At 42.7% G+C, this 19,862-nt stretch overlaps 1 protein-coding gene across 2 annotated transcripts in view; it reads left to right on the forward strand.

Annotated features, from left to right (window-relative positions):
- Window positions 1–586: 586 nt before the first annotated feature.
- The window catches only part of LOC135514182 (E3 ubiquitin-protein ligase DTX1-like), a 71,249-nt gene continuing 51,973 nt past the window's right edge, over window positions 587–19,862 (forward strand). Inside the window, exons 1-2 of one of the 2 annotated variants that reach the window (XM_064937465.1) lie at window positions 587–1,156; window positions 2,308–2,987. In XM_064937465.1, coding sequence (XP_064793537.1) covers window positions 2,729–2,987 — 259 coding nt within the window. In that variant the 5' untranslated portion in view covers window positions 587–1,156; window positions 2,308–2,728. The other variant, XM_064937464.1, reaches the window with a different exon arrangement.

Consider the following 19,862-nt stretch of genomic DNA (forward strand, 5'->3'; position numbering starts at 1 on the left):
GACAAGCACAGTGCTTGTGTGAAACAGACAAGCACAGTATGAGTGACTTCTAGAGGCAAGATATGTAATAAACAAGTGATCATGTACTGTACTGTACAAATTCAATCCCTAGGTTATTTATGAAGAAGAGGACTGGCCCAACTAGTCTATATAGTGCATATTCTATGTATTGTTTTAGGCAGAAAAGGGCTCCATGTTGTATCAGAGAAGTTTGGAAGATGTGGAGAAAGACAGTTTATGGGATGGAAGAAATTGTGGGCCGTTTTTGACATGAAAACTCTTAATTTACAATACTTGATGAGTGAAATAAATGCAATTTACTTAGGACCAATCCAATTTAATTACTCGTGGAAGTGTTTACCTCCAGCCTACATTTCCATATCTAGACACAAGATGTCACTATACTATCAGTACAGACTGGCAAAACCAAACATGTATTTTAAAATACCAAATGAAGCATAGGATAGAGAACAAAGGCCTAGAGATTGAGGAGACACAGCCAGATAAGGGCTTGAACCATGTAACCATAGGGTTACAGAGCAAGTACACTACCTACTGACATTTAGGCCTACAGATTCAGACCTCTTGGCAGAGACAGTAGCAGGTTACACTATTCGGGACAGAGAGAGATGGAGAGAGAGCGCGAGCGCACGCAGTTAGAGGTGCAAACATGGGGAATCAGAGATAATCCCACTGCTGCCATCAACGTGGCGAACATATCATCAAGTTCGCTATGATAAAGTCAAGTTCTTAACAAAAGTCATGTGTAGACAAAGCCTCTGCCGGGAAAGTGGTGCTTTCTGTTAGGTTTATCTCTATGGCGTACTATTTTATCTTAAAGTTGTGGAGCAACAGTCCAGTGCTGTGATGCACACACCGCAGGCTTTTCTCCCGGACTCGGCTTGGGTCTACCGAATGTAGGCTAAGGAAATTCAATGGAAGCGTTCAGATCAAAGCGTTGAATATGACCTATTTATTGCAAATATTTGTTTATTTATTTGATGAGTAAAAATATAGTTGATTTCGTTCATTTACATGAGCAATATTTTGATGTTTTTAGAACAGACTGCTCACCGTCGTCTCATTTTCACTTCAGCGAAGCAACATCTTCCTGTCATTTTTCCACAACGCAACGCGGATTACGCGCGCAGCCAAGGTAATAGTAGAGATTTTCTTGGTCAGCATCACAGGTGCTCGTGGACCGTTGTGCGTAATTTTCGACCACTTTTGCATGTTCAGTTTATGAGCGAATTAATTTAATACATCTAAGGGGGAAACCACCAGACCAGTCCTATAGCAATAATGGCTCCGCACCTCAAACGTTCGGGTGATTGTAATTGGGGCATGCGTTTTATTGTTTATCCATAGCAGGCTGTCGGAGTTCGGATAAACTGAGATGCATAGAACGGAAAAATGCAAATAATTGGAAATAACACCCGGCACTGCTTGATTATAAGGCAATTCATCATCTGAAATATATTATTATTTGTAATTTATGGGAGGACATATCACAGGTTTGAATAACGCTACTGTCCTGAAGAATCGAATACCGTTTTTGTAAGTATTCCTGCGTTATACTAAATCACAACCTATGATTTGATTTGCGCCTGTGTTTATTTTTGCTTGAATTTGCAATAGGCAACATTCGCCTCGATCACAACCTACAGGTCTGTCTGCCGACCAAAATAGGCAATCATTGCTAACTCGACGGGATTAGAACAAAACCTCGATTATTATTACAATGGTTTATCGAGTCCAGCCAAAATTGTGCTTGGACGTAGCTATACTTAATATATATATATATATATAATTAAGATCTCGGTAGCCTAGTATGTGTTGGATTAAGCTATAATTATATTCAGCACATAAACACTTAATTAGAGCTGAATAAGAATGCGAACCCTATATCGAAAAAAAGAGACCTCGATAATATTGTAGAATACCGTTAAGGAATATCGTGCACATGATTGTAAATAATTAATAAATAAGATGTTGTAAATAAATTCCAAAATGAAAATATAAAGACTCAAATCACCCTTATATTGCTGTTGATATGCTAACATATACATTGTGTCACCATACTACCTAGAAATAACTATGCAAAGTATAGGATCCTGGAGCAGCACGCTTATTATGGAGTAATAACACTGTGAAGTATTAATGGTATCCTTTGAATGTATTTAAATCATAATGTTTTTGTTGCCATTTTTCCTTTCAGTTAAGTCAGCTCAGGACAAATCCTACCAGTGTGCATTTTCTATCTGTTTTTTTTATGTGACATTCTTTCCTGTCTCCTGTCTGATTTAGAGTGTATATCCCATGTTCATCTGCTGGGCTTTTCTGAGACTGCTCCGGTTGTATACTTCTGCAAAGCTCATCAACATCAACATCATCTGCCACTTCAAACACATCAAGCCATAAGAGGAGGGAGCTTAGCTGCTTTTGGCATTTCAAAAAGAGGCTGGTTAAAGAAACTGCAGTGGAAAAAAACACCTTCAGGATGACAGTGAGTTTCTTCTAAGTGAACTAGATGACTCCACTGGACCTGTGCCCTGGAAACATCACCATTTGACCGAGGACTATCAAAGTGACTGCTGACATCAAAGTTTTAATTGTTGTTTTAAAAAAGAAGAACAAATGCTTGGGCATCTCTGGTGGCCTGCTGGGTAGCAGTGGTCTTCTTGTACCGTAGTAGCAGCAGCTGAACCACGGTTGCCATAGTGGAACAATGGCACGGCCAGGCTCTGGGGTGCTGGTGTCGGTCAACGGGCTGGGGTACCCTCCTCAGAACCTGGCCCGGGTGGTGGTGTGGGAGTGGCTGAACGAACATGGGCGCTGGCGGCCCTATAGCGCGGCAACGTGCCACCACATAGAGAACGTACTGAAGGGGGACGTGCGGGGGACTGTGGTCCTTGGACAGGTGGATGCCCAGCTGGCCTCTTACATCATCGACCTGCAGTCCATGCACCAGTTCAGACAGGACACAGGTAAGAACCAGTCAAAACATCTGTGTCGTTCATCATCATTATCATGTGATGCATGTGGGGTCACAGACACTTATGTAACTGTATTTCCCCATTATGAACATCAATGGTAGAATAGATGAACAATGTAAAAGGTGCAGTTCATGCCACAGCATGCTGTGCGTATTATTCAGATGTTCATTCTTAGCCAATAGACCCCTCCATTATGGTGTACATTGTCTTTGCAACCTAGCTCAACAAGTTAATATGGAAACCACCCTTGAAGGATGTGCATCTATTTCTGTATTTGCCATACAACCATTTGCGATATTAGCATCTTAGTAGGGGCAACTCCCCCCAATTTTTTGTAGATGCATGCCAGCAAAGCCACAACACAACACTAAACAATACATTAACTGCACTATAACAAGGCCAAGCGGTGCCCACAAACTGTTAGTGCCTACATAAAGCTGTCCCAACAGCAGAGCTTTCTTTCCAGCACCATGGAGTGAATCCTTACCACCGCTACACCTGGCTATCAGCGGAGCCTTGTCTGGCAGTGAAACAGTCCATTCAGCCTTGTTTACAGACTTTTTTTAAAACATAGCTGATATGGCTGACCATATCTCCCTGGCATATTACATCATTTCTGCAGCAGCATATACGACATTATGGGACTCACCTTGTTGTCCTTCGTTGGAACATTTTGTCATCAAAGAAATATATTGTGGGGCTCAAAACCATTATGGGTTGCCACTGCGTACAACAAATTGAATTGAACTCCTTGGGGAAGTCAGGCGAGAGATCCAAATGTACTGGGACCTATCTGAACCACAGGTTGATGTGGGTATTGTTGCTACAACAGAAGATGAAGCACTCCGAGGACCGTTAATGCTCATCAGATGAAAAACAAGTTTAACAACCACGTTAATCATTACCTCATCTTCTACGCTTTAATGTCATGACCTTGCCAAAGGTCACCGTGAATGAGGCAGCCAAGCATTTCAAGTGATCGACTGCTGTAATCCTCACTCAATCCAGCGACCATAAAGCAGAAAATAACAATGTGAAAGATAATTATTTTTCACGTTCGGTTTTGATGTTGTATTTTCATGCTTCATCTTCTTGCCTCTTACCAGTACTCACAGTGCTGCCACTCTCAGGTACAAACCTACCAATCATTCATGATTGGAAAAGCGGCATTGGCTCCATCTAGTAAATAGAGATACTCTTAGAAAGACAGGATAGAGATATCCTATAGATCAGGGATCATCAACTACATTCAGCCGCAGGACATTGGTTTCTTGAGTGGATGGTCGGGGGGCCAGAACATAATTACAAATCATTTGTAGACCGCAAATTGACCGCAAGAAACCCAAACAGATATAACATTTGACTAAAACTTAATCATTTCAAACCTTGCTTTCATTTGTATACGATCATATATAGTGAGTGTACAAAACATTATGAACACCTGCACTTTCCATGACATATACTGACCAAGTGAATCCCTTATTGATGTCACTTGTTAAATCCACTTCAATCAGTGTAGATGAAGGGGAGGAGACAGGTTAAATAAGGATTTTTAAGCCTTGAGACAATTGAGACATGGATTGTGTATGTGTCATTCAAATGATAAATGTGCAAGAAAAAATTTAAGTGCCTTTGAATGGGGTGTGGTAGAACTGTGTCAAGAACTGCAACGCCGCTGGGTTTTTCATGCACACCAGTTTCCCATGTGTATCAAGAATGGTCCACCACCCAAAGGACATCCAGCCAACTTGGCACAGCTGTGGGGAGCATTGGAGTCAATATGGGCCAGCATCCCTGGGGAACACTTTTGACACCTTGTAGAGTCCATGCCCCAACGAATTGAGACGGTTCTATATTATTATTATTATTTGGCTCAGAAAACTTGGGGCCAAAGGACACAATCCCAGCAAGAATCAACAGAAACATACTAGGCTTCTGATCGCCCTATAGGTTGTTTGGTCATTGAACTCACAAATGTATCCCACTAAGGTGTTAATTTGCCTGCCTGTGTTGCTTCTGTTTCTTGGACACGTTTGCTTCTCAGATGTGAGAGTGTTTTTGCCTAAGATTATCAAAGCGTTCCTGTCTGAGTTTTAGATGTCAATGCTGCCACAGTGTGTTGCGGGAGAGGACGCACGCATGTGTGGGAGGTCTCAGAAAGCTGTTCTGTCTCAGCTATAGAGAATCCTTTGACACCTCAATTAGCCCCGTAGGCTCATTCACCTGAACAATGAATGTATCATAGTGATTCATTAATTGATGAACCTTCTACGTCCCAATGGCCAGACCTCTATATTAACAGGGCATAGAACATGACACTGTGTCAGAGAGAGTGCTGGAGAGAAAGGGGAGGATGTCTCATTGAGTTTTACTAGCTGGTGCATCTCTTTTTTCATAGAATATCAACTCACTCAGCATGAGCAAAACGTTCTTGCTATCCAATATGCTGTGTGGCTTATGAGGATTGGCACAACAGAACAAATGTTACTTTGAAGTGAAATGAATTGTTCAGTTGGATGCAAAGTCATTGGTCTTCTATTGATAGTCACGGTGAAATCATGTTGGCTGGTGTGAATGTGACGAGGCAGTATCTTAGCATGGCTGCCTGTCACACTTGCCTAAAAGCCTAGGAAAGTGCTGTGGGTGATTTCTGCTGTCCTTGTCATCGTGTCCTTTGATAGAATAGAGCTACACATGTGTCTGAGACTGGGTGGCTGAGAGAGAGAGAGAGAGAGAGGAGCTAGCCAACCGTTTGTCAGCCATTACCATGGTGCTGGGCCTGTGCCTGACGTTTATCGCTCCTCATTGTGCCGTTCTCCGTGTTACCATCCCCCTCAGCTGGGATAAAACTGTCACAACAGGTTCTGACGGACAGCATCCTGGGCAACCACCCCTGGCAGCTCTCCTCCACCTTCTAAAAACTGTGATAGGCTCCTGCAGCTGTGGCTGTCGTCATATAGGGCCCTGGTGAGAGGCTATGTGATATTGATCCATTTAAATGAAAGCTAGAATGGGAAACCGTGGCCTCGGCTCTGTTTGTTATGGCTTTCAATACATTTGTTCACAGTGGATGTTTGCTGTGTGAAGGACAAGCGCAAATCCACAATCAACTAGCCTGCTGCAGGGCCTCAGATTGTTCCTCTGGTGGAAGACCATGGTTAATATACCAGTGGTGCTGCTGTCTACTGCAGGGTGTCAGGGTCGGACTACTGCATTGGGGCACCGACTTAAAATGATGCAGTTTTAAAGCAAATTTCCTGCTATTCTACACATTTTACCGTGAGGATGAGAGAAAGTTGAGTACTGAGTACTGCAACAAGTACTGAGACCTAAAATACACCCACCATGAGCGCCCACAAAATTTACCCAAGAAGAGGCAAACAAAAGAAAAACTCACACCAAACCAAAAAGTGGAGCAAAATAAAGACAGGGAAGAGCATTGTACATTTTCTACATTGTAGAATAATCGTGAAGACGTCAAAACTAATAAATAACACATATGGAATCATGTAGTAACCAAAAAAGTGTTAAACAAATCAAAATATATTTGAGATTTGAGATTCTTTAAATAGCCACCCTTTGCCTTGATGACAGCTTTGCACACTCTTGGCATTCTCTCAACCAGCTTCATGAGGTAGTCACCTGGAATGCATTTCAATTAACAGGTGTGCCTTGTTAAAAGTACATTTGTGGAATTTCTTTCCTTCTTAATGTGTTTGAGCCAATCAGTTGTGTTGTGACAAGGTAGGGAGGTACAGATGATAGCCCTATTTGGTAAAAGACCAAGTCCATATTATGGCAAGAACAGCTCAAAAAGCAAAGAGAGACGACAGTCCATCATTACTTTAAGACATGAATGTCAGTCAATATGGAACAAGTTTCTTCAATTGTAGTCGCAAAAACCATCAAGCACTATGATGAAATTGGCTCTCATGAGGACCGCCACAGGAATGGAAGACCCAGAGTTACCTCTGCTGCAGAGGATAAGTTCATTAGAGTTACCAGCCTCAGAAATTGCAGCCCAAATAAATGCTTCACAGATTTCAAGTAACAGACACATCTCAACATCAACTGTTCAGAAGAGACTGTGTGAATCAGGCCTTCATGGTTGAATTGCTACAAAGAAACCACTACTAAAGGACAGAAATAATAATAAGAAACTTGCTTGGGCCAAGAAACACGAGCAATGGACATTAGACGGGTGGAAATTGTCCATTGGTCTGGAGTCCAAATTTGAGATTTTTGGTTCCAACTGCCATGTCTTTATGAGACCCGGTGTGGGTGAATGGATGATCTCTGCGTGTGTATTTCCCACCGTAAAGCACGGAGGACGAGGTGTTATGGTGTGGGGATGCTTTGCTGGTGACCCTGTCTGTGATTTATTTAGAATTCAAGGCACACTGAACCAGCATGCCTACCACAGCATTCTGCAGCGATATGCCATCCCTCCTGGGCTTAGTGGGACTCTCATTTGTTTTTCAACAGGACAATGACCCAACACACCTCCAGGCTCTGTAAGGCCTATTTTACCAAGAAGGAGAGTGATGGAGTGCTGCATCAGATGACCTGGCCTCCACAATCACCCAACCTGAACCAAATTGAGATGGTTTGTGGTCAGCATATGGTCATATGGTCAAGTGGTCAGCATATGAAGGAACTCCTTCAAGACTGTTGGGAAAGTATTCCAGGTGAAGCTGGTTGAGAGAATGCCAAGAGTGTGCAAAGCTGTCATCAAAGCAAAGGGTGGCAACTTTGAAGAATCTCAAATATAAAGTATATTTTGATTTGTTTAACACTTTTTTTGGTTACTACATGATTCCATATCTGTTCTTTCATAGTTTTGATGTCTTCACTGTTATTCTACAATGTAGAAAATAGTAAAAATAAAGAAAAATCCTTGAATGAGTAGGTGTTCTAAAACCGTAGTGTATATACAATTTATTTTTATTTTTTTAAACTTATTTTTCAAGCTTTATAGCACGCTAAAACTCTGACGTTTCTATAACACTCACCCCACTTGGAATGAGCTAAACCAAAAATAAACTAAACACCAAAACAGTAAAATTGCAGTCAAAACAAAATGTGTGCCAGGGCTACACACGGGCTAAACACACCCTTGAAAGACGATAATTTTTATATTCTTTTTATGTTACCCCTTTTTCTCCCCAATTTTGTGGTATCCAATTGTTTTAGTAGCTACTATCTTGTCTCATCGCTACAACTCCCGTACGGGCTCGGGAGAGACGAAGGTTGAAAGTCATGTGTCCTCCGATACACAACCAAGCCGCACTGCTTCTTAACACAGCACCATCCAACCCGGAAGCCAGCCGCACCAATGTGTCGGAGGAAACACCGTGCACCTGGCAACCTTGGTTAGCGCGCACTGCGCCCGGCCCGCCACAGGAGTCGCTGGTGCACGATGAGACAAGGATTTCCCTACCGCCAAACCCTCCCTAACCCGGACGACGCTAGGCCAATTGTGCGTCGCCCCACGGACCTCCCGGTCGCGGCCGGTTACGACAGAGCCTGGGTGCGAACCTAGAGTCTCTGGTGGCACAACTGGCGCTGCAGTACAGCGCCCTTAACCACTGCGCCACCCGGGAGGAGGAAAGACAATCATTAATCAAGTTGTCCTTACCATGGACATGTCTGTTTTCAAAGGGCAAATCTTGCGATGTGAGACTCCAGTGAAGGAGTTGGCTGTTCGTGGAGCTCGTCTTTTGCAGGAAAAGAGAGAGTTGTGATCGGTATAGACCACCATAGGGGTAGAGGGCGTTACATAAAACTGGATGTACTAAAGAGCCAGTACCAAAGCGAGTGTCTCCTTCTTGATAGTTGACTAGTGTTTTTGATATGTCTCAAGGAAGAGCATGTGCCTCGGGAGCCCCTGGGGCACGCGCTCTGCGTGCTTGTTTGGTAATCCGGCCCTGAGCAGCGTTGTGTTACGCTTGTGTGTCCATGGTGTCTTAGCAGGAGTGTGAGTGATGGAGTGCTCTGTCAGTTGGATGGTGTGTGTCCTCTCTACACACTCTCCGGGATCTGGATAGCCTCCTGTGGCTTTGGGCAAAACCGTCCCTCCTATGGGTGGGACCCAGACCATAGACCTACACGCACCAAGCTATACTACCAGAATGAGAGAGCAGCAGCTCTATTTGAACTCCTCTCCCTGTAATCAGTGGAGGATGACGGCAGCAGCAGCCACCACAGCCTGTGCAGCAGGGCCCTTCTCTCTATCAGCCTGCCCAGCACATCTGCATGCTGTTGCCATTCTAAACACAGAGTTTACACAGTGCTCAGCTCAGCACTGGCTTGTGAAGAGAAGATACCAGTCTATGGTGAAGTGTAAAAAAATGGATTGGGTGCGCACAGGCTTACAGGGCTGCCTAATTTGTGGAAGTATCTCTGGCTGGAGGCTCGGAATGGGTTGGCTCACATCCAAAGTGGATCGATCCATTCCCCTCCCCAGAGGGGTGTTTGAAGCTCTAAACACTGCTCTGGACTGATCCCCTTTCACTACACCCACTCCCATAGCTCAACACATGGGCTTATCAGCCATCTCTATTGTACCCCAACACTCTCCCTGCCACTGGCCAGTGATGGGGTTCAATGCTGCCTCACCACTGTTTACCTCTCATTCTCCTGATGATGGAAAGCCAATGTAATAAACACTTATGCACCACACACAGTCATGTAACACTACATGACATTTACATATGCAGATCATGACATTAGGCACACACAAACTGTTGTTTGTCATTTCATTCCATGAGATGTAATTTTTACATGGAATTCAACACACTTGAAACTCCACAGCAGCTTATGACTAATCAAAATGTAGAACTTGTGACTACGTCATGTTATGCTATGACTTTAAAGACATTGTATCATTCTTATATACAGTCGTGGCCAAAAGTTTTGAGAAAGACACGAATATTAATTTACACAAAGTTTGCTTCTTCAGTGTCTTTAGATATTTTTATCAGATGTTACTATGGAATACTGAAGTATAATTACAAGCATTTCATAAGTGTCGAAGGCTTTTATTGACAATTACATGAAGTTCATGCAAAGAGTCAATATTTGCAGTGTTGACCCTTCTTTTTCAAGACCTCTGCAATCCGCACTGGCATGCTGTCAATTCATTTCTGTGCCACATCCTGACTGATGGCAGCCCATTCTTGCATAATTCTTCAATGCTTGGAGTTTGTCAGAATTTGTGGGTTTTTGTTTGTCCACCCGCCTCTTGAGGATTGACCACAAGTTCTCAATGGAATTAAGGTCTGGGCAGTTTCCTGGCCATGGACCCAAAATATCGATGTTTTGTTCCCTGAGCCACATTGTTATAACTTTTTCCTTATGGCAAAGTGCACAATCATGCTGGAAAAGGCATAGTTTGTCACCAAACTGTTCCTGGATGGTTGGGATAAGTTGCTCTTGGAGGATGTGTTGGTACCATTCTTTATTCATGGCTGTGTTCTTAGGCAAAATTGTGAGTGAGTCCACTCCCTTGGCTGAGAAGCAACCCCACACGTGAATGGTCTCAGGATGCTTTACTGTTGGCATGACACAGGACTGATGGTAGCGCTCACCTTGTCTTCTCCGGACAAGCTTTTTTCCGGATGTCCCAAACAATCGGAAAGGGGTTCATCAGAGAAAATGACTTTACCCCAGTCCTCAGCAGTCCAATCCCTGTACCTTTTGCAGAATATCAGTCTGTCCCTGATGTTTTTCCTGGAGATAATTGGCTTTTCTGCTGCCCTTGACACCAGGCCATTCTCCAAAAGTCTTCACCTCACTGTGCATGCAGATGCACTCACACCTGCCTGCTGCCATTCCTGAGCAAGCTCTGTTCTGGTGGTGCCCCGATCCCTCTGCTGAATTAACTTTAGGAGACGGTCCTGGCGCTTGCTGGACTTTCTTGGGCACCCTGAAGCCTTCTTCACAACAATTGAACTGCTCTCCTTGAAGTTCTTGATGATCCGATAAATGGTTGATTTAGATGCAATCTTACTGGCAGCAATATCCTTGCCTGTGAAGCCCTTTTTGTGCAAAACAATGATGATGACACGTTTCCTTGCAGATAACCATTATTGACAGAGGAAAAACAATGATTGCAAGCACCACCCTCCTTTTGAAGCTTCCAGTCGGTTATTCGAACTCAACCAGCATGACAGAGTGATCTCCAGCCTTGTCCTCATCAACACTCACACCTGTGTTAACAAGAGAATCACTGACATGATATCATCTGGTCCTTTTGTGGCAGGTCTGAAATGCAGTGGAAATGTTTTGGGGGGATTCAGTTAATTTGCATGGCAAAGAGGGACTTTGAAATTAATTGCAATTCATCTATAATCACTCTTCATAACATTCTGGAGTGTATGCAAATTGCCATCATACCAACTTAGGCAGCAGACTTTGTGAAAATTAATATTTGTGTCATTCTCAAAACGTTTGGACAGGACTGTATATATATACAGTTGAATTTGGAAGTTTACATACACCTTAGACAAATACATTTAAACTCAGTTTTTCACAATTCTTGACATTTAATCCTAGTAAAAATTCCCTGTCTTAGGTCAGTTAGGATCACCACATTATTTTAAGAATGTGAAATGTCAGAATAATAGTAGAGAGAATGATTTATTTCAGCTTTTATTTCTTTCATCACATTCCCAGTGGGTCAGAAGTTTACATACACTCAATTAGTATTTGGTAGTATTGCCTTTAAATTGTTTAACTTGGGTCAAACATTTGGGTAGCCTTCCACATGCTTCCCACAATAAATTGGGTGAACTTTGGCCCATTCCTCCTGACAGAGCCGGTGTAACTGAGTCAGCTTTGTAGGCCTCCTTCCTCGCACATGCCTTTTCAGTCCTGCCCACAAATATTCTATAGGATTGAGGTCAGGACTTTGTGATGGCCACTCCAATACCTTGACATTGTTATCCTTAAGCCATTTTGCCACAACTTTGGAAGTATGCTTGGGGTCATTGTCCATTTGAAAGATCCATTTGAGACCCAGCTTTATCTTCCTGACTGATGTCTTGAGATGTTGCTTCAATATATCCACATAATTCTCCTCCCGCATGATGCCATCTATTTTGTGAAGTGCACCAGTCCCTCCTGCAGCAAAGCATCCCCACAACATTATGCTGCCACCCCCGTGCTTCACAGTTGGGATGGTATTTTTCGGCTAGCGACCCCCTTTTTCATCCAAACATAATGATGGTCATTATGTCTAAACAGTTATATTTTTGTTTCATCAGACCAGAGGACATTTCTACAAAAAGTATGATCTTTCTCCCCATGTGCATTTGCAAACCGTAGTATGGCTTTTTTAATGGCAGGTTTTGAAGCAGTGGTTTCTTCCTTGCTGAGCGGCCTTTCAGGTTATGTCAATATAAGACTTGTTTTTACTGTGGATATAGATACTTTTGTACCTGTTTCCTCCAGCATCTTCACAGGGTTCTTTACTGTTGTTCTGGGATTGATTTGCACTTTTTGCACCAAAGTACGTTCATTTCTAGGAAACAGAACGCATCTCCTCCCTGAGCGGTATGACAGCTGTGTGATCCCATGGTGTTTATACTTGCGTACTATTGTTTGTACAGATAAACGTGGTACCTTCAGGCATTTGGAAATTGCTCCCAAGGATGAATCAGACTTGTGGAGGTCTACAATTTTTTTCTGAGGTCTTGACTGATTTCTTTTGATTTTCCCATGATGTCAAGCAAAGAGGCACTGAGTTTGAAGGTAGGTCTTGAAATACATCCACATGTACACCTCCAATTGACTCAAATGATGTCAATTTGCCAATCAGAAGCTTCTAAAGCCATGACATAATTTTCTGGAATTTTCAAAGCTGTTTAAAGGCACAGTCAACTTAGTGTATGTAAACTTCTGACCCACTGGAATTGGCACACAGTGAGTTATAAGTGAAATAATCTGTCTGTTAACAATTGTTGGAAGAATTACTTGTGTCATGCACAAAGTAGATGTCCTAACCGACTTGTCAAAACTGTAGTATGTTAACAAGACATTTGTGGAGTGGTTGAAAAATAAGTGTTAATGATTCCAACCTAATTGTATGTAACTTCCAACTTCAACTTTATATATATATATTTTTTTCTAGTAATTGAGATTTACATTAGGCTACAGTGTGGGCTGCTGGTCTGACATTCTAGGGTGTGTGACTGACTACAGAGATAAACTCTATCCGAGCGGCTTTGTTCCGTTGCTATGACCCATGCTAGTGACGTGCATTGTTTCTCCTCCTTATTTGTTTTGGTATTGCAGGCGTGAGAACCTGTTCTCCTCTGACCTGCTTTCTCTGTGCTTGCAATCCTCGATGACTAATTCAAAACCGTTTGGTGGCTTGTGTTGGAAAAAGTTACAATAGCAGAAAATCTAAGCTGGCACTTTCCATTTTCATGTGCAGATGACAACCGGCAGTAGCTGCAGTCTTGTTTCTATTGCTGTTGACGGCATCTTGCGGAGTGTGTGTACTGCAGGTGTGTTGGGGGAAGGCAGTGTGTGGTTTCTTTACTAGCCTGCAGTGTGTGGGGGGGAAGTTCTGAGAAGGATCCTGCTACGTGCTACAGGTCGGGTATGACTTGGCCCTCAGCCGTCACCATTTGAAATCAAAACATTATTGACCCACATGTGAACAGGAAGGATGAGCAGAATAAAGATAAAGGAGGACATGTGTATTAGAAAGGCTACATGTATGTTTTGCAGGGGGGCTTTTGTAGGGCTTACTCCATCACCCTTCTGTCCTGAACTGAAGGAGAACTGGCTGGATCTAAGGAGATATCAGACCATTCAATTAGGAGGACCATGGACTATTTCTAATTTCCTGTAAAAGCCTACCTATTATTTGTATTTCCTGTATAGGCCTACTTATTATTTATATTTCCTGTATAGGCCTACCTTGTATTGTCATTTACTGTATAAGCCTACCTCTTCTTGTGATTTCCTGTATAGGCCTACCTATTCTTGTAATTTCCTGTATAGGCCTACCTATTCTTGTAATTTCCTGTATAGGCCTACCTATTCTTGCCTTTTCCTGTATAGGACTGCCTATTCTTGTAATTTCCTGTGTAGGCCTATCTATTCTTGTCATTTCCTGTATAGGCCTACCTTTTCTTGTCATTCATACTTATTAATAATTCTGTCTCTCTGAATTTCTGTTTTATTGGAAATAGCACACAATATATGTAAATCGTGTACACGATAATACAGTACAGTTTTATTGTGTACCTGAAAGGAAGGAGAGGGAGAGCTTGTTTTTATGTAAACCGTGTATGCGGTGGGAGGGGTGGTGCGTGTTTGTGTGTGTGTGTGTGTGTGTGTGTCAGCAATACGGAAGTGAGTGTGTGATGCCTTCCCTGTCAAGGCAGGGATGTTGTTGAGTGACACAATGGGGTTATGTTGAGCTACAACAGATGTTCTACGCATTGTTAGATAAGACCACGTCAGTGTTACGATTGTTGAGTGAGAGAAAGAATATTCCTATCTTCTAATGAACACTGGTGTCATGGTTTACAGTCATTACATCCAAAGCTGAGAAGAATAGATGAAGTAAATGAATCTGAAGCTCCCAAGTGAACTCATAACAGCACTTGTACCCCCCTATTTGAGATAAGTTTTAGTTATGGGAAACCATTTTTATTTTAGTGCACAAAGCAAAAGCCCATGAGAAAGGTGCAGAGAGGAGCTGAGGACTGAGATCCTGAGAGAAAAGGGACAGAGAGAGAGAGAGAGAGGTGGAGTGTTCCCATGATTGTACAACGAGTGTTGGAACAGTTGGAACACCTGCTCTTTCCATGACATAGACTGACCAAGTGAATCCTGGTGAAAGATATGATACCTTATTAATGTCACTTATTTATCTACTTCAATCGGTGTAGATGAAGGGGAGGGGACAGGTTAGGATTTTTAAGGCTTGAGACAATAAATGAGACATGGATTGTGTACGTGTGCCATTCAGAGAGTGAATGGGCAAGACAATAGATTTAAATACCTTTGAACGGGTTATGGTACTAGGTGCCAGGTGCACCGGTTTGAGGGTGTCAAGAACTGCAATGCTGCTGGGTTTTCACGCTCAACAGTTTCCCGTGTGTATCAAGAATGATCCACCACCCAAAACACATCCAGCCAACTTGACACAACTGTGGAAAGCATTGGAGTCAACATGGGCCAGCATCCCTGTGGAATGCTTTCGACACCTTGTATAGTCAATGCCCTGATGAATTGAGGTTCTTCTGAGGGCAAAAGGGGATGCAACTCAATAGTAGGAAGGTGTTCATAATGTTTTGTACTAGAGGTCGACCGACTATGATTTTTCAACGCCGATACCGATTATTGGAGGACCAAAAAAGGCAGATACCGATTAATCGTCCGATTTAAAAAAAGATATTTGTAATAATGACAATTACAACAGTACTGAATGAACACTTATTTTATCTTGATATAATACTTAAAATCAATTTAGCATCAAATAAAATGAAACATGTTAACGCTAAAGCTAACGTTTCAGTTCCTTGCTCAGAACATGAGAACATATGAAAGCTGGTGGTTCCTTTTAACAGGAGTCTTCAATATTCCCAGGTAAGAATTTTAGGTTGTAGTTATTATAGGACTATTTCCCTCTATACAATTTGTATTTCATTAACCTTTGACTATTGGATGTTCTTATAGGCACTTTAGTATTGCCAGTGTAACAGTATATCTTCCATCCCTCTCCTTGCCCCTACCTGGGCTCGAACCAGGAACATATCAACAACAGCCACCCTCGAAGCAGCATTACCCATTGCTCCACAGAAGCAGCGTTAAGGGTAACAACCACTCCAAGTCTCAGAGCTAGGGACGTTTGAAACGCTATTAGCGCGCACCCCGCTAACTAGCTAGCCATTTCACATCGGTTACACCAGCCTAATCTCGGGAGTTGATAGGCTTGAAATCATAAACAGCTCAATGCTTGAAGCACAGCGATGAGCTGCTGGCAAAACGCACGAAAGTGCTGTTTGAATGAATGCTTACGAGCCTGCTGGTGCCTACCATCGCTCAATCAGACTGCTCTATCAAATCATAGACTTAATTATAGCATAATAACACACAGAAATACGAGCCTTAGGTCATGAATATGGTCGAATCCGGAAACTATCACCTCGAAAACAAGACGTTTATTCTTTCAGTGAATACGGAACTGTTCCGTATTTTATCTAACGGGTGGCATTCATAAGTCTAAATATTCCTGTTTCAATGTAACAGGAAGTTGGCTGTCTTTGTTAGGAAGAAATTGTCTTCCCAGAGTTCGCAACGAGCCAGGTTAGCAGGCAATATTAACTAAATATGCAGGTTTAAAAATATATACTTGTGTATTGATTTTAAGAAAGGCATTGATGTTCATGGTTAGGTACACATTGGAGCAATACAGTCCTTTTTCGCGATTACGCACCGCATCGATTATATGCAGGACCCGCAAGATAAACAAGTAATATCATCAACCATGTGTAGTTAACTAGCGATTATGATTGATTGTTTTTTTATAAGATAAGTTTAGTGCTAGCTAGCAACTTACCTTGGCTTACTGCATTCGCATAACAGGCAGTCTCCTCGTGGAGTGCAATGTAATCAGGTGGTTAGAGTGTTGGACTAGTTAACTGTAAGGTAGCAAGATTGAATCCCTGAGGTAAAAGGTAAAAATCTGTCATTCTGCCCCTGAACAAGGCAGGTAACCCACCGTTCCTAGGCCGTCATTGAAAATAAGAATGTGTTCTTAACTGACTTGCCTGGTTAAATAAAGGTAAAATAAAGGTGTAAAAAAAAATTGGCCAAATCGGTGTCCAGAAAAATACAGATTTCCAATTGTTATGAAAATGTGAAATTCCAATGAATCGGTCGACCTCTATTTTGTACACTCAGTGACAGCCATGAAAGAGGGGAGCACAAAGACAAAAACCAGACAGAAACACAAGGCAGGTGTGATTTCTCTTTTACTTTCTCTTTCCATGTTTGTCTCTTTATCCATCATCCCTTCTCTCCTTTTTCCAGTTCCACCCTCCCCTGTTCACTCTGGATAGAAGTCAGCTTTACACCTCATCTGGTCCTTCAGAACGTTACTTTATTATTTTGCCATTATCTTTGTTTATATCACATCAATGCAAAAGTACTGCAAGCTCTAATCAAATGTACAGGATCACATTCTAACTTAAGGCGGCTACACAGCATTTCTGTAATGGAACAGAAAGACAGTTTATGAAGACTGAGTCTTTCAGAATCAAACAACTGTTCTAGCCTCCTGTTCTCCATCACCACGTCATGGTTCCTTTTCTGGAATGGGGACATGTAGCTCTGGGATACTGTTCCACTCTCTAGCAGCTTGGAGAGGTAGTAGCTTACTACAACACTTGTCCAGACCAGGCCCTTCTGCAGCTCTTTCGTGAAAGTGACCTTATGGCCCCCTTTATTCCCGGACCTTGGGGCTGTAGTGTTTGTAGTTCTTGATGTGGTCCTGTGAGGAGGAGGAGGTCTGATATATGGCCACGTCCTACCCAAGTGATTGAGGTAAGAGAACTGGGCGCTGGAAATGGTAGCAGCTGCTCTGGCTTGGCAGCCTGGCACATGCAGAAGCACAGTTAGACACCCAGGGCATCTTTCCCTCCTGTCAACCTCTAATCCGATGAGTCAACACTTCTGAGGTGGATATCTGTCTCTTTCATCGCCCGCAGGGCAGCGCACAATTAGCCAGGTCGTCCAGGTTAGGGTTTGTCCAGGGATGGCCGTCATTGTAAATAAGAATTTGTTCTTAACTGGCTAGTTAAATAAAGGTTAAATAAAATGTATGAAATAAATATTGAGCCAAACCTTTTAAAGCTGCTCTCTGCCAGTGCTTCCCTTATCAGGGCCAATCTAGGAGGTCACTCAGATTCAAGCCTCCCCTCTCTCTCGCTCCTTCATGCTCACTCTTGCTCACTCACCACTGCTGTGAATATGAATGAGGCCCACCCGCCTCTCTCCCTCTAAACAACTCCATTAAGGTCTCCCTCTCTGCTGCCTGGTTTAATCTATCACCATATTCTGTGTGTCAGAGGGACACTGGTGGTTAAGCTGTGAGTGCCAGGGTTGACTCTTGAGGTGACCTAAAATAGTGATCTGGACTAATGTTTTTATGTTTGAGTTGGATCAATGTGCTAGTGAGGTTAGTCAGGTTTGTCAAACTCCAGGGCACCCATACTTAACCTGGTCTGTAGATGTGGGTGTTTGATGGGAATGTTTGTATGTGCCCATGTACAGCCTGCATGATAAATGGTCTCAGGTACTTTGAGACTACAACCCACCATGGCCAAAAATTAAAGGCAGGAGGTATATATTTTTTGTCAAATTACCATGTGTTTGATCTGTGCAGTCACAGAACATGATTGATGAAGTTAACATGTAATTAATTTTGGTAACAGATGCTCGAATGAATCCATTAGAGCCTCAAGTCTCTATTTCAGCCATACAGTAGAACAAAACGATCGTTAGGGACTTGTCATGTTAAAGGTGACAAAGGAATGATAAGTCAGCACTGGTGTCTTTGATCAGTAGGGTTTGTGATCATTAGTGCAGAAAGATCATTGTTTGACTCAGAGCAGAGCTGTATTAAGGGAGCTTTGCACAGCTAGCTTAGAGCACATGGCTCCCCTTGATCACTGACAGTACAGATCTCAGCATGGGCCTTTTATTTTGGTTCCAGTCTTCCCTATCTGTAGAACGCACTATTCAGCCACCACACTGTGCATTCTGCACTGCAAAGCTGAGAAAGCAGAGCTTAGTTTGAGGCTTTAACGATTGAATAGATGTACAGTGCAAAGTATTCAGATCCCTTGACATTCTCCACATTCTCCACAAAAACTGTTTTTTTTTGTGTTTTTTTTTACAAATGTATTAAAAATAAAAACCTGAAATATCACATTTACAATAGTATTCAGGCCCCTTACTCAGTACTTTGTTGAAGCACCTTTGCTCGTGATTTCAGCCTTGAGTCTTCTTGGGTATGACGCTACAAACTTGGCACACCTGTATTTGGGGTGTTTCTCTGATTATTCTCTGCAGATCCTCTCTAGCTCTGTCAGGTTGGATGAGGAGCGTAGCTGCACAGCTTTTTTCAGGTCTCCAGAGATATTAGATTGGGTTCAAGTCGGGGCTCTGGCTGGGCCACTCAATGACATTCAGAGACTTGTCTCGAAGCCACTCCCGATTTGTATTGGCTGTGTGCTTAGGGTTGTTGTCCTTTTGGAAGGTGAACCTTCACCCCAGTCTGAGGTCCTAAGTTCTCTGGAGCAGGTTTTCATCAAGGATCTCTCTTTACATTGCTCGATCCTGACTTGTCTCTCAGTCCCTGCCGCTGAAAATATCCCTAACGCATTATACTGCCACAACCAAGCTTCACGGTAGGGATGGTGCCAGGTTTCCTCCAGATGAGGGGTGCCAGGGTAGCCTAGTGGTTAGAGCGTTGGATTAGTAATCGAAAGGTTGCAAGTTCAAATCCCCGAGCTGACAAGGTACAAATCTGGCGTTCTGCCCCTGAACAGGCAATTAACCCACTATTCTTAGGCCGTCATTGAAAATAAGAATTTGTTCTTAAATTGTACCCAAAGAATTCAATCTTGGTTTCATCAGACCAGAGAATCTTGTTTGAATCTCCACTGATTGGTGGAGTGCTGCAGGGATGGTTCTCCCATCTCCACAGAGGCACTCTGGAACTCTGTTAGAGTGATCATTGGGTTCTTGGTCAACTCCCTGACCAAGGCCCGTTTGCTCAGTTTGGAAGAGGTTTCACTGTGTTCTTTGGAACCTTCAATGCTGCAGACCTTTTTTGCT

This window comes from Oncorhynchus masou, chromosome 25 (genome assembly GCF_036934945.1).
Source record: "Oncorhynchus masou masou isolate Uvic2021 chromosome 25, UVic_Omas_1.1, whole genome shotgun sequence".
Lineage (NCBI taxonomy): Eukaryota > Metazoa > Chordata > Actinopteri > Salmoniformes > Salmonidae > Oncorhynchus > Oncorhynchus masou.